This window comes from Podarcis bocagei, assembly GCF_964188305.1.
Source record: "Podarcis bocagei genome assembly, chromosome: 10".
NCBI classification, from domain to species: domain Eukaryota; kingdom Metazoa; phylum Chordata; class Lepidosauria; order Squamata; family Lacertidae; genus Podarcis; species Podarcis bocagei.
This window is the reverse complement of record NC_138135.1, coordinates 18,964,636-18,977,753: the sequence shown is the minus strand read 5'-3', so window position 1 is coordinate 18,977,753 and position 13,118 is coordinate 18,964,636. Positions and strand designations below refer to the sequence as shown.

The window sequence follows — 13,118 nt, the reverse complement described above, 5'->3', positions numbered from 1 at the left end:
CTAATGCTTTGAATGAAGTAAAATGCAGCAAAGCTGGGTCATTCCAGAAAGTCATGCTGACCTCCTCTGATGAAACATTTCGTTTGTTTACCACTGACTTTCTATGACAGGAGGAGGGAGCCTTTAGCAGCTCCAGGGCCACATTCTTCCCATGGGAAACCTTCCAGGGGCCACAGGACAGAGGTGGTCAGGGCCAGAGGTGTACCTCTTACCCCGTGAAGAAAAATCAGGAGGTTTCTACATACGCATCTCTTTATTCTCCATCCAGGCAGACAAGAGGCATTATCACAATTCAAGAAAAAAATTGCTCAAGGAGGACACAGTGCATTGAGGGGGTGTGGCCTGGGGCAGGGGGTGTGGCTTCAGGAGGGGTGTGGCCTGGGAAGAGTCCTAAAGACCAGACCAAGACAGGCCTGGGCGGCTGCTTCTACACCTGTGGCCTGAGGTTTTTTCACCTATCTTCCAGGAAAGGCTACTCAACCAAGCTACCCTACACAGGTTTGTCCTAGTGGTGGCCAAATTTTTATTCCACAGAAGGGTGAAGACAGTCCACTGACCATGAAGGTGCCTGAGACCCTCTCCCATTGTCCCTATTTGCTGCTCCAGAGGACACAGTGAGACCATGGTGGGTAGTCGGGTTTGGTCACCAACACAATCACAGCGCGACGCCTGTTTTAAAAGAAACTCCCACATCTTGGCTCAGTCAATTCTTGTGAACTTTTCGGTGTGCAGCAACAGCTTCAGAGTTTATTTAATGCACCTAAAGTGGCTAAAATGTTCCAACCTTTTAAAAAATAACACAGAATTACGGGTGTGAGAGGCCTTAGCTGGATCAGAACTCTGCTGTGTGTGTGTTTGTGTGAAAAAATACATCTTGAAAACACGAGAAAACGAAGCCGAATAAGGAGCAATGGAAGTGAAAGCAGACATACCTGACTTTCCTACTCCGGCTCGGCCAAAGATGGCCAGTTTCACTTCTGCGCTCTTAGCCATGGCGGGGAGAAAATGGAGGATGGCGGAATCGTCGCTGGCTGAACCAAACTGGCACGAAGGATGAATGCCCAAGTCCTTTCTTCTGCCTTACCATGCCATTGTGATTTTCAAGCAGGGCCTAATGGGAAAAGACCCACCAAAGAGAAGGAATGAGCAGGTGAACAGGGGTGCTGCCAGCCACTGCCAAGGTCTCAGCAGAGGGTTGAGGTGTGTCCTGTTTCTCAGGAGAGCTTTTCGTCAGACGCAGCCCTCAAACGATAAGCCATGAACCTAGAACCAATCTCTTTCAAAAACTCAGGGGGTGGTTCTCTGTCTTCGGGCATGGGGAAAGAAGAAAAAGAGCAAAAGCTATATTTCTTTATATTATGTATTACATTTACCTAGGCTAGGCTGAGAGAGAGTGACTAGCCTAAAGTCACGCAGTGAGTTCCATGGCTGAGCAGGCATTTGACCCCTGGTCTCCCAGGTCCAGGTCTGGCACTCTAAACCACTACATCATGATGGCTCTGTTCAGAAGAATCACATGTTACAGCCCCCTCTCTTCAGATCACAGCTGGGGCGATGGACAGACTTGACTCCATTCCTGAATGATCCCATACACACACACACACACACACACACACACACACACGACGCTAGGCTTGTGAATGTGATCTGTGCGGGATGCACGTTTGCAACCTGCAGCGTTTGCAACCCACAGCAGTGCGTCTGCGCATGTGTGGGTTGCAATTTGACGCTTCTGCGCATACGTCACCGCCGAAACCTGGAAGTAACCTGTTCTGGTGCTTCTGGGTTTCGGCAGTTCGCAACCCGAAAAAACGCAATCTGAAGTGTCTGTAACCCGAGGTATGACTGTGTGTGTGTGTGTACACACACACACACACACACACACACACATATAAGCTTGCATACCAAAGATGTGCAAATCATGTGGAAATCTTGGCAACAACCCTATTCCCTGAGATGCTACATTTCCACATAACTTTATGATAAGAGCTTTGCTGGATCAGGCCAAAGGGCCATCTATCCCAGCATCTGGTTCTCACACTAGCCAACCTAGCGGAAGTCCTAAAACAGGATCCAAGAAAAGCCACAACTCACTTGTGATTCCCAGCAACTGGCTGCGCTTCAAGACCCCCAAGCCAGCCCCAGGAGAATGAAGACACAAGGACACAGAACTTAGGTTAATGTTAATGGGCAAAATTTAGGCCTGCTCATCCACTACACAATGCATCTGCAGTGACCTTTGCATTATTCCTGTAACCCCCCCCCCAATTTCTTTTTATAGAACTAACATACTAAACAGTACAATCCAATGTGCTGTTGCATGAAGCAGGGAACACAGATTAAGTGCTAAGGCCCCAATGTGGCCTTAATGGATCAATCCATTTTGCAACTGCACCACAACCAACTAAAGCCTTGGTGCAGCAGCAGAAGCCATTGGTACTACAACACATGCATCTTCTGCCAGTTCCTGTGCAGCTGAGTTTCAGGAAAAAGAAGTTGTGCAGCAAAGTAGATGGAGGAGTGTAGCTTCCAGCAACCCATGGTATGGAGCCTAGAGAGTAAAATTGACAACCAGTCCCTCCATTTGGTCCCTCCCTCCCTGGCTCCAAGCATCACCCGCAAACCCAAGACCTCACCTCCCTTCTGCTCTTCAATCACATTTGAGGACAACACAGTCAAGCTATCTTTAGCAATTCCTCCTGTGTGGGGGCATCACAGCTTGAGCAGAGCCCATGCCTCATTACGCACAATGGCTGGTCACTTCAAAAAAAACAGAAGCACAAAACAGTTTGCCTTAAAAACATACTTTAAAGGGCATAACCAGGAAATAACTCTGCACAAACTTCTTTTACAATTGGGAGGAAAGGGTTAAGCAGCCCGTTACTAGCCGTCAACATTTAATCATTTCGAAGTATGGCCCTTGTTTAAAAAATGATCTGCCAATCCAGATTCAGACCGCTTTTGAGGGTGCAACTCTGTGCTTTCCTGTTTTTAGGGGAGCATTAATTTGGGGCTTTTTGGTGGTTCTGTCTTGCTTGCATAACAGAGATTGTCAACGTCATGTTTGGCAAAATTACCTAACAGTTAATAGATACCACAGGACACACAACCGCTGAATAAAGTCTCGACATTCTTCAATATAATCGGCTCAAAATACTGAAAAAAGTCCCATTTCCACCCCAGCCAAGATAGCTGCAATTATTATTGCCAGCAGTTGGCCTTGACAACTAACTTCCAATACAGGTTTTTACGTTTCTGAATGGATGAAAAACCCATTAACGCCGTTGCAGAGTCAGCTCCCCACAGCCTACTGCAACTCCCTTTATTGGTCCTCAGGAATTACTATAAAAGCCACACCAGTTGGGAAAGGTATGCTTCTCAACATTTTCCCTTAAACAAACCTCTGTGCTTTAAAGTGCTCAGAAGCCCTTTGTGCATTCTGCATCAGGGGCAGAGTGCAGGGTTAGGCAAGGCTTAAAAGGTGTTTTATTATAGGCCTCGGAAAAGCTTTCCCCACCCTGCCCCATCCCATCTCACTCATCGGCTTGATGGAGGAGTTCTTTGTGAGAAATGCTAAGAGGTGGAGTGGACCAACACTGACCCCCTCACCCTTCTCAGTCGCCCATCCCAGAAAAGCATGAGACAACTGACAACTGTGAGGAAAAGTGTGGCCATTTTTGGAAGAGGGTGTGAGTAATCTTCAACTATGAAGAAACGCTTTGCCCAAAATCAAAGGTCCCTCCAGATGTCCTTATTATTGTGCACCCACAATAATTTGTGCTCATGATAATATTGGGGCAGTTATAAGTAATCAATGACGCAGGCTCCCAGTATGTTTCGGAGCACAATCCAAAATGTTGATGCTGACTTTTAAAGCCCTAAATGGCTTCGACCTTGAATACCTGAAGGAGTGTCTTCACCCCCATTGTTCAGCCTGAGGTCCAGCTCTGAGGGCCTTCCGGCAGTTCCCTCACTGCGAGAAGGGAAGTTACAGGGAATCAAGCAGAGGGCCTTCTCAGTAGTGGCCTCCCATCAAATGCCAAACAGATAAATAACTATATGACTTTTAGAAGACATCTGAAGGCAGCCCTGTATAAGGAAGTTTTAAATGTTTGGTGTTTTATTGCACTTTTAATACTTTGTTGGAAAATGGCCAGAGTGGACAAATAAAAAAGTTGTTGTTGTTGTGTTACAGAGCATATCTGCAAAAAGACTCTGGCCTGGAGTGTCATTTAAAGCCATCGTAACAAGACTTATTATTATTTTGCTATGCTAACAATTGACAAGCAACTGTAGAGAGTATTCTTCATCAGCCTCTATTTTCACAGGGTGGCTACAAATGACATCAGTTATGTGGGAAAACACAGAAACAAACGTATGTAGAGTTGGACCCCCTGATCCATCTAGTCTCTAAATTGACTGGCATCAGCTTTCCAGGGTACCAGACAGTTATCTTTTCCACTGCCCAGTCTTCTGGGAGATGCTAGAGACCAAATCTGAGACCTTCTGGCATGCAAAGCAGATGTTTTACCCACTGAGATACAGCTGTTGGGTAGCTATTGCTACAGGAACATGCCACATGCTCAGAGATACTGCATCTGCATTTATACTAAGGGGGCAAAAGTGTGTGTGTGTGTGTGTGAGAGAGAGAGAGAGAGAGAGAGAGAGAGAGAGGAGGGGAACCTTAGTTTCCTCATTGTTTCCACATCTGTGTTCTAATTTACATTTTTTAAATGTGATTTCTATTCAGAGTCATTGAGAGCTGGTGACTACCCAGTTGGCTTCATGGCTGACTGGGGATTTGAAGCCTGATCTCTCAGATCCTGGACCAGCACTCTAACCACTAAACCACACTGGCTCTTTCCTTATTTTTGCAGCTGCATCACACTGTTAATGATCAACTACAGTCCTGAGATCCTTTTCACCCATACTATGGCCAAGCAACCATTATTTGACTTGAGGACTGACAGCTGGGCATGTGAAGAGATTCCACTGGGGTTTTTTTTTGAGAGGTAATTGAATGTTCTTGCACAAATGCAGACTTTAGTGCTCGGTGCCAAGTTATTTCACTAAACACTGACTTATTTCACTTTAAGTAAGTTTCTAACACTGCTCTTGCCTGATTTATTGGGCTGGCAGTAAGTAAATAAATCCAACTTTGCTTGAAACAGACTTTAGAATTCATTTTTTTATGTGTAAGAAGCACATAGTTGGGCTCTCCAAGCTTAGCACTCTGATGGGATACCTCAGTCTGTAGAACATGAGATTCTTAATCTCAGGGGTCGAGGGTTTGAGCCCCATGTTGGGTAAAAGATTCCTGCAATGCAAAGAGGTTTCGACTGAACCTCATAGTCCATTCCACCTCTATGATTCCAGGATCCAGGACTTTGCAGTCAGACAACACGGTGACCACCATCCAATAAATTCAGCTCACTGAAATAATTTGGTTTAAATATGTTTAATTCTGTTCTGGATTGCAGCTGATGCTTTGTTCCCAGAGCTATCTTGTTGGCTCAGGGGTGTTTATAATACTGGCAAAAAATAATAATCTACTGAAGGCCTCAGTAGGCCAAAAGGCTGGTGAGAAAGATACAAGTAAAAACAAACCAACACTCTACTCTCCGAAAACGTCTCCCCAAAGTGTAAAAGCTGTGAAAAAGGAAACTTCTATGTCATGGGTCATAACGAAAGGGATTGAAAATAAAGCTGCCAATTATCATAATTCCTTTGTGCAAATCTGTGGCACGGCCACACTTGCAATGTCATGAACAGCTCTGTATCCTCACCTCAAAAAAGGTGAGGTAGAGCTGCAAAAAGGTTTAGAAAAGAGCAAGCCAAATAATCAAGGAGACAGCGCAACTCCCCTGTGAGGAAAGATTACAACATTTGGAGCTTTTTGGGGTAGAAAAACGGTGAGCAAGGGAGAATGCAACAGAGGAATACAAAGTGTACACAGTGGGGAGGCGAAAAGTTGGTAGGCTTCTCTCAAAATACTGGAACTCAGGGTCATCTAATGAAGCTGAATGGACAGAGGGGAAATTATATTTCTGCACTTGGCACATGGGCTCATCCATACTTTTGCTTCTCCTAGGCCTAGAAACTGAGGTTTTCCGCTTGCCCTGTACTTTCTAGGAATGGGTCTGAGAGACTTTTTGTTAGACCCACCACTTTCCCCAGGAAAACCTGCCGTTTATCGCTCAATTGGAACAAACGTCAATCCGCTTTTACGCTTGTTCCGATTTGGCAGCAAATAACAAGTTTTCTGGGGGAAAGTGGCGGAAGTGTGGACGAGTCCATAGTTAAAGCGATGACCTTCACTACCATAAGATGTGATAATAGCTTTTGTTTTCAGTTGATTTGGTTAACCCCTTTTAAAGCCATCCAAGTTGCTGGCTATCAATGGTTAATAGTCAGAGAGCGATCAGTGTTACCTTAAGTATCAGAGACAGCATGCCTCTGAAGACCAGTTTTGGGGAATCAGAATAGAGGTAAGGGCTGTTATATCCTCCTTGTGGGCTTCCCGCAGGAATCTGGTTGTTTCACTGTGGGGACAGGATGCTAGGCTACATAGCCCTTTGGTCTGATCTAGCAAAGCTCTCCTTATGCCTATTGCATGTTGCAGAGATCCACCACAAAGAACACATATTATATTCCACACCTGCCCCACCTCTGAAACTGGTCAGTCTCCAGCTCAAGAAGATGTCCAAAGCTGGAAGACAGCCATCCCGTACAGAAGATTGCCTCTCTATTATTCATTGCATCTTGTGGATTTCTAAAAGGAGCATCTCCACCCCCATCGTTCTACCCGGACACTGAGATCGAGGGCCAAGGGCCTTCTGGCGGTTCCCTCACTGCGAGAAGCCAAGTTACAGGGAACCAGGCAAAGGGCCTTCTTGGTAGTGGCACCCGCTCTGTGGAACGCCCTCCCACCAGATGTCAAAGAGAACAACAGCTACCAGACTTTTAGAAGACATCTGAAGGCAGCCCTGTTTAGGGAAGCTTTTAATGTTTGATGTATTACGGTATTTTAATATTTTGTTGGAAGCCGCTCAGAGTGGCTGGGGAGGCCCAGCCAGATGGGTGGGGTATGAATAATAAATTATTATTATTAAAACCTTTTGTGTGCCTGAACAAGAGTCAAAGACACTTGAACACTGATAATATTTGCAAGGAGATGGGGGGGGGGAGGAGGCAGAGAAGTTGGTAAGGTGACGTTAGCAAAAAGAATGAAGGAAATGTTCTTGAGCTTTGCAAAAGTAACAGAAAAAAATCTGACAAGGAGCTCTGTGAAAGTCAAAAGCTGGCAGCTCTTCCGATGTCTTGGAGCTGTTCTAGTAAGAGATAATACTGTGGTACATCTTTTAGGTTTGGAGTAGAGTATCCTATTCCAGAGACTAACATTTTCATGCTAAATTAAACAAAGCAGGAGCTTTCATTCATCCTTGCAAAGCTATTTTTAAAAGCCACACGTAAACAAAGCAGGCATATGCATCTATTTCCTGTCTTGGCTACTGTGCAGCCTTGTTTCTTGGACACAGTCAGTATGCCAGAGAAACGCAGCATTGACAAGGTGTCCTGATGAAAGTGCTTCTGATCACCCAGAAAGTAAGAGTCAACAACTGGCAACGCTGGGTATAAATCTGCCCCACCGATTGCTAACCTCAGAGGCAAAAGAAAAGCACAGATGAACAACTCATGGAACTTGATAGGGAGACTATTAAAAAAGCAGCAGGTGTAAAACTAAAAAGTGCTGCTGCTGTTCAGGGCTTATTTTGGAACAAAAACTTTGCCTAAAAGGTGGGCATGATATACTATTTTCAAAAACTGTACTGTGATTCTTGCCTCCCTTGAGTTCCTTTTTTGAAAATAAGGCAGGACAGATTTTTTTTCTAAAAAATAACATGCTCCATTTACTTTATTTTGATAACAAGCAAGTTTTTTTTTAAGAAATGAAAGAAAAGTTAATGTTTTAAAAGGGAAAGTTGTCACAATTGCCAGCAAACAAAAGTATAGGATACAGTTTTGAGATTTACCGAGTCCATAATAAGGCATACCAAGAGGGAAGGGATGTTTGGTCTATAATTACAAAGCGTCTCATGGTCTAAATCAAAACAATTACAAGTTTTTATTTTAAAAAAGAAGACGACAAAAAGTAACCTTCAGCTGTACCAAACTGACACACTAGCATAGCTCTTTGGTAGCTCCTGAGCTACCAAATGATCTCAAGCATTTTGGCCCCCAGACACTTTTAGCTTATGTAAGGTCCCCCCCCCCCTCCCCAGAAGGGTGATTTGCCAAAGCCTGGAATACTGTACTGGTAGTTCAGATTATTGAGCTTGAAATAGAGCAAGTTTTCTGTGCCACTCAGATCACCCTGAAAATACATGAATTAAGGATGGAGGTCTGTGCCCTCCAAGCATGTGCAAGAGCACCTTTCTCAGAGCATTGAGATAGCCACAGCTGATCCCCAAATATCTACATTTGGCCTAGGCATGCAGTGAGAGTGCAGGACTTCTGAGCAGCCATGCTCCCAGGCAAGGTAAATTAAACTCTGGCCTAGATTTTGGTGGTGGAAACATATACAGTGGTACCTCGGGTTACATACACTTCAGGTTACATACACTTCAGGTTACCGACTCCGCTAACCCAGAAATAGTGCTTCAAGTTAAGAACTTTGCTTCAGGATGAGAACAGAAATTGTGCTCCAGCAGCGCGGCAGCAGCAGGAGACCCCATTAGCTAAAGTGGTGCTTCAGGTTAAGAACAGTTTCAGGTTAAGAACGGACCTCCGGAACGAATTAAGTACTTAACCCGAGGTACCACTGTAACATGAACTTCTTTTAAGAAAAAGAAAAGAAAACTGTGCCTCTGAACACATGCAGAGTACCTTCACCATTCATTTATAACCCACCCTTCTTCCAAAGAGTTCAGGGCAGCATAGCTAGTTCTCCCTCCTTTTAACATCACAACAACCCTGCAGTGTAGGTGGTATGTTAAGAGAGGGGGGGGGGACTAGTTTAAAGTCACCCAGTGACTTATGGAGCTGCAGAAGTGGAACTGAACCTCAGGGCCCTTCCAAGATACCCTTTTTATTGTGCATCCATGCTGATTTGAACTCATGGTATCAGGGTGGTCATACGCAAACCCACCATCAATATTGTTTGCACCTGCAAAAGTTTTGGGGCGGACATACTGTTTCATTCCCAAATCAGTGCACGTCCCGTAACTTCCTGCAGAATTTCCACTTTTAAAGACTATAACTGTTACTTTTGTATTTGTCCGGCTTTTGTTAACACTTTCGTCGCCTCTATAGCAATAATGAGATGACATCGGAGAAGCGTCACAGAAGAACTGATGAAACCAGCTGAAGTTTGGATGGTCCAGTTGGTGCTCTGAGTGCTGGATCAGGACATGGGAGCAGTGGCGTAGCGTGGGGGGTGCAGGGGGGGGCCGGCCGCACCGGGTGCAACATCTGGGGGTTAGGGTTAGGGAGCGCAAATCCATGGGTTAGGGGGTGCAAATTACTTGTCTTGCGCCGGGTGCTGACAACCCATGCTACGCCACTGCCTGGGAGACCAGGGTTCCAATCCACACTCAGCCATGAAGCTTGCTGGGTGACCTTGAGCCAGCCCCAGTCTCTCAACCCCGAACCTACCTTGCAGGTTGTTGTGATGATAAAATGGAGAGTAAGGAGAACCACATTGGAGGTTCCTTGGAGGAAACGCTGGTATATAAATGCAATTCAAAAAGAAAATAAGTACCAAAATCCACGACTATCGTTGCATCACCCCCCCCCCACAAACAGTCTGGAGGGGCTCCCAGTCTCTCCAGTCCTAGCAGCCCAACATTGCCTTGGCGGGTGGAAAAAGTTCCTAAGATTGAGAAGCCAGGATTCCTAAACAGCCCAGGTGGCTCTGCTCTGCGAATGAGCCACACAGGTAACAGATGAGAGAGCTCTGTTGCTGAATCCCAGATTTGTGGGTGTGCGGCTGGGGAGAATACCGAGCCATTTTATAGTCCAACAGAAGCAGCAGCTTTGGTGGACGCCTGCCCACTTCCTCAGAGCCTCGAAAGCTTCTACCCCCATAAATCTAACAGCCTTTAAAGGTGCCAGGAGATGCTTTCGGCGAAAGAGCAGAAGACGCCAACCTCTCTGCAACTAACTCCCTCAACCTCTTCTACCCTGGAGAGGAGCAAAAAGCTTCAAAATATACACCCACACACCACACCTTCCTGCACCTGCCTCCTCAGTGGCAGCGATCCTGGCCTCCTCCCTGGGGGTAAGTCCCAATGAACGTACTTCTGAGCAGACATAATAGTGAGCGTGCCTGACCAGGACCTGGGAGGCCAGTGTTCGAATCCTCGCTCGGCCATGAAACTTGCAGGGTCACCTTGGGCCAGCTGCTGTCTCTCAAACTAACCTACCTCGCAGGATTGCTGTGCAGATTAAATGAGGAGCAGGAGGGAAAAGGTGGGGCATAAATGCAATCGATAAAAATAATAAGCAAGATATGTAAGCTTGCAGTTTTGTGGTGTTGTTGCTGCAAAAAGGTCCCTCACACGCAAAAGAAGGACCCCCTTCCAGGAAGTGCGTCTCCTTTTTCACTCTTTCTCTCGCTGTCATTTTCTGCCTGACAATCATAGAACCTCTTAAAAGGTTTTAAGAGGTGGCAGAAAGATATTTCGAAATTTGTCTGGCAGGGCAAAAAGCCCAGAATTAAATTTAAAATATTGACAGATGCTAAAGAAAGAGGGGGTTTTGCCCTGCCGGACTTGAAATTGTACTACGAGGCAGCAGCATTTTGCTGGCTGAAAGAATGGATGCTCCTCGAGAATACAGACATCTTAGATCTGGAAGGTTTTAACAATGCTTTTGGTTGGCATGCATATTTATGGTATGATAAAGTCAATAGTGCCTTTAAGAATCACATTGTTAGAAAAGCATTGTTCAATGTTTGGATAAGATATAAAGATCTGTTGGAAAACAAAACCCCTAGATGGGTGTCACCAGTGGAGGCCAAGGCAGTGAAGAAACTTAATATGGAGGTCGGATGGCCGAAGTATTGGGAAATTTTGGAACAGGATGGAGATAAGTTCAAATTACAAAGTCATGAGAAACTGAAACATAAGGTATAAAATTGGTTTCAATACCATCAAATAATGGAATTTTTCAAACAGGACAGGAAAATTGGCTTCCAGATGGAAAAATCAAAACTAGAAACTGAATTGTTAGAACCCAGTACTAAGAATTTATCTAGAATGTATAACTTGTTGCTGAAATGGAATACACAGGATGAAACAGTCAAATCAGCTATGATTAAGTGGGCACAGGATGTCGGTCACAACATTATGTCAGATGACTGGGAATGGTTATGGAACACCGGTATCAAATTTACGGCATGTAATGCCTTAAAGGAAAATATTATGAAAATGGTATACAGGTGGTACATGACCCCAGTCAAGCTGGCAAAAATTTATCATCTGCCCGACAACAAATGTTGGAAATGTAAAGAGGCTGAAGGTACCTTCTACCACCTTTGGTGGACATGCCCGAAGATTAAGGCTTTCTGGGAAATGATCTATAATGAAATGAAAAAGGTACTTAAATGTACTTTTCCTAAAAAACCAGAGGCCTTTCTCTTGGGCATTGTCGGCCAATTGGTGTCAAAGAGGGATAGAATCTTTTTTATGTACGCTACAACAGCAGCAAGAATACTTATCGCAAAGTATTGGAAGATACAAGATCTACCCACTCTGGAAGAATGGCAGATGAAAGTGATGGACTATATGACTTTGGCCGAGATGACAGGCAGAATCCGTGACCAAGGAAAAGAGACGGCGGATGAAGAATGGAGAAAATTCAAAAATTATCTTAAGGACTATTATAAACTTAACGAATGTTAGAGTGTTGTGGTTTTCAGAAACAAAGGGATACAGTGATATAAGGTCAGAATGCAGAGATGACTAAGACGACAGAGGATGGAAAGTAACAATTGGGAGTTGCTATAAAATTATGGACATTGGGATGCAGAAAGGGGGGGTATGGGGAAGTCCTAGAAAAGAGGTTTATGAAAATATGTCATGAAATTATACATGTGTGTTTGTCTTTTTAAGTGTTTGTTTGTTTCTTAAAATTTTGTAAAACCAATAAAAATTTTATATATAAAAAAAAGACAATCATAGAACCGTAGAGTGGCAAGGCACCCAAGGGTCATCTAGTCCAACCCCCTGCAGTGCAGGAATCTTTCGCCCAAAGCGGCACTCGAACCCACCACCCTGAGATTAAGAGTCTCATGCTCTGGCTTTTAAACCTGGGAGACTTCTCTCCGCTCATCCTTGGGAAGGACGAAACAAAACTCTTCCTTTCCGGCACATTTTACATGCAAATTACCCGCCCACGATCCCGGAGCTTGTGGCGGCGGCACTTTTCTCCTCGTGCTTTTGCCGCAGCGATGGAGGGGGGGGGGAATCACCCTTCCAAACGCGCAGCGACCCTCGGTCTCCCATCCGGCGAAACCGACTCACCTCGCTTAGCCTGCGCTCCGGGAGGCGGCCCCTCGAGGTCAGGTCTTTCCCTGCCCGCCTCCAGCCCGGCAACCCTGCGGCGCTGCAGCAAACGAAGGGACCCGGCGTCCGGATCAGAGGCGCCGCCGAGCCATGGACAGCCTCCCGGATTCTTCGGCTAGCGGCAGAGACTGCGGCGTTAAAAAAGGCGGCGCGGCGCGCAGCGCTCCAAAGCAGCCCGACGCGTCTCCCTCGCTTGCCGGCAAAGCTGTGGGAGCAACGAATCACGCCGCCGGTTTTTTCAATAGGGGGGAAAGGAAGCTCTAGGGCGCCACCGGCAGGCCGCCGGGCTTCAAGGCGGCTCGGGGGACCGCATACCAAAAAATGGCAGCCTCGAGAGGTGGGGAGGCAGAGTTTATTTTCTAGGGCGCGCGTATTTGCGCAGCGAGAAGAACGCACGACCCCAAAAGTTGGAACAGCTCCCCGATGAGGAAAGGTGGCCGCACTGGTTTTTTGTTTAGTTTGGGTAAAAGGCGAGTAAAAGGGAAGCATGGAGTACAAAATAATGCGTACGGAATGATAAAAGTGGCCAGAGCAGCAGTTCTCAATTTCCCC

General features: G+C 45.6%; 1 protein-coding gene across 2 annotated transcripts in view; it reads right to left on the bottom strand.

Annotated features, from left to right (window-relative positions):
* Positions 1-12,795, bottom strand: part of RERG (RAS like estrogen regulated growth inhibitor) — a 97,452-nt gene extending 84,657 nt beyond the window's left edge. Inside the window, exons 1-2 of one of the 2 annotated variants that reach the window (XM_081210537.1) lie at positions 12,525-12,795; positions 933-1,111 (exon numbers count right to left, since the gene is read on the bottom strand). In XM_081210537.1, coding sequence (XP_081066663.1) covers positions 933-993 — 61 coding nt within the window. In that variant the 5' untranslated portion in view covers positions 994-1,111; positions 12,525-12,795. The remainder of the gene's footprint in view (positions 1-932; positions 1,112-12,524) is intronic. The other variant, XM_081210536.1, reaches the window with a different exon arrangement.
* Positions 12,796-13,118: the final 323 nt, after the last annotated feature.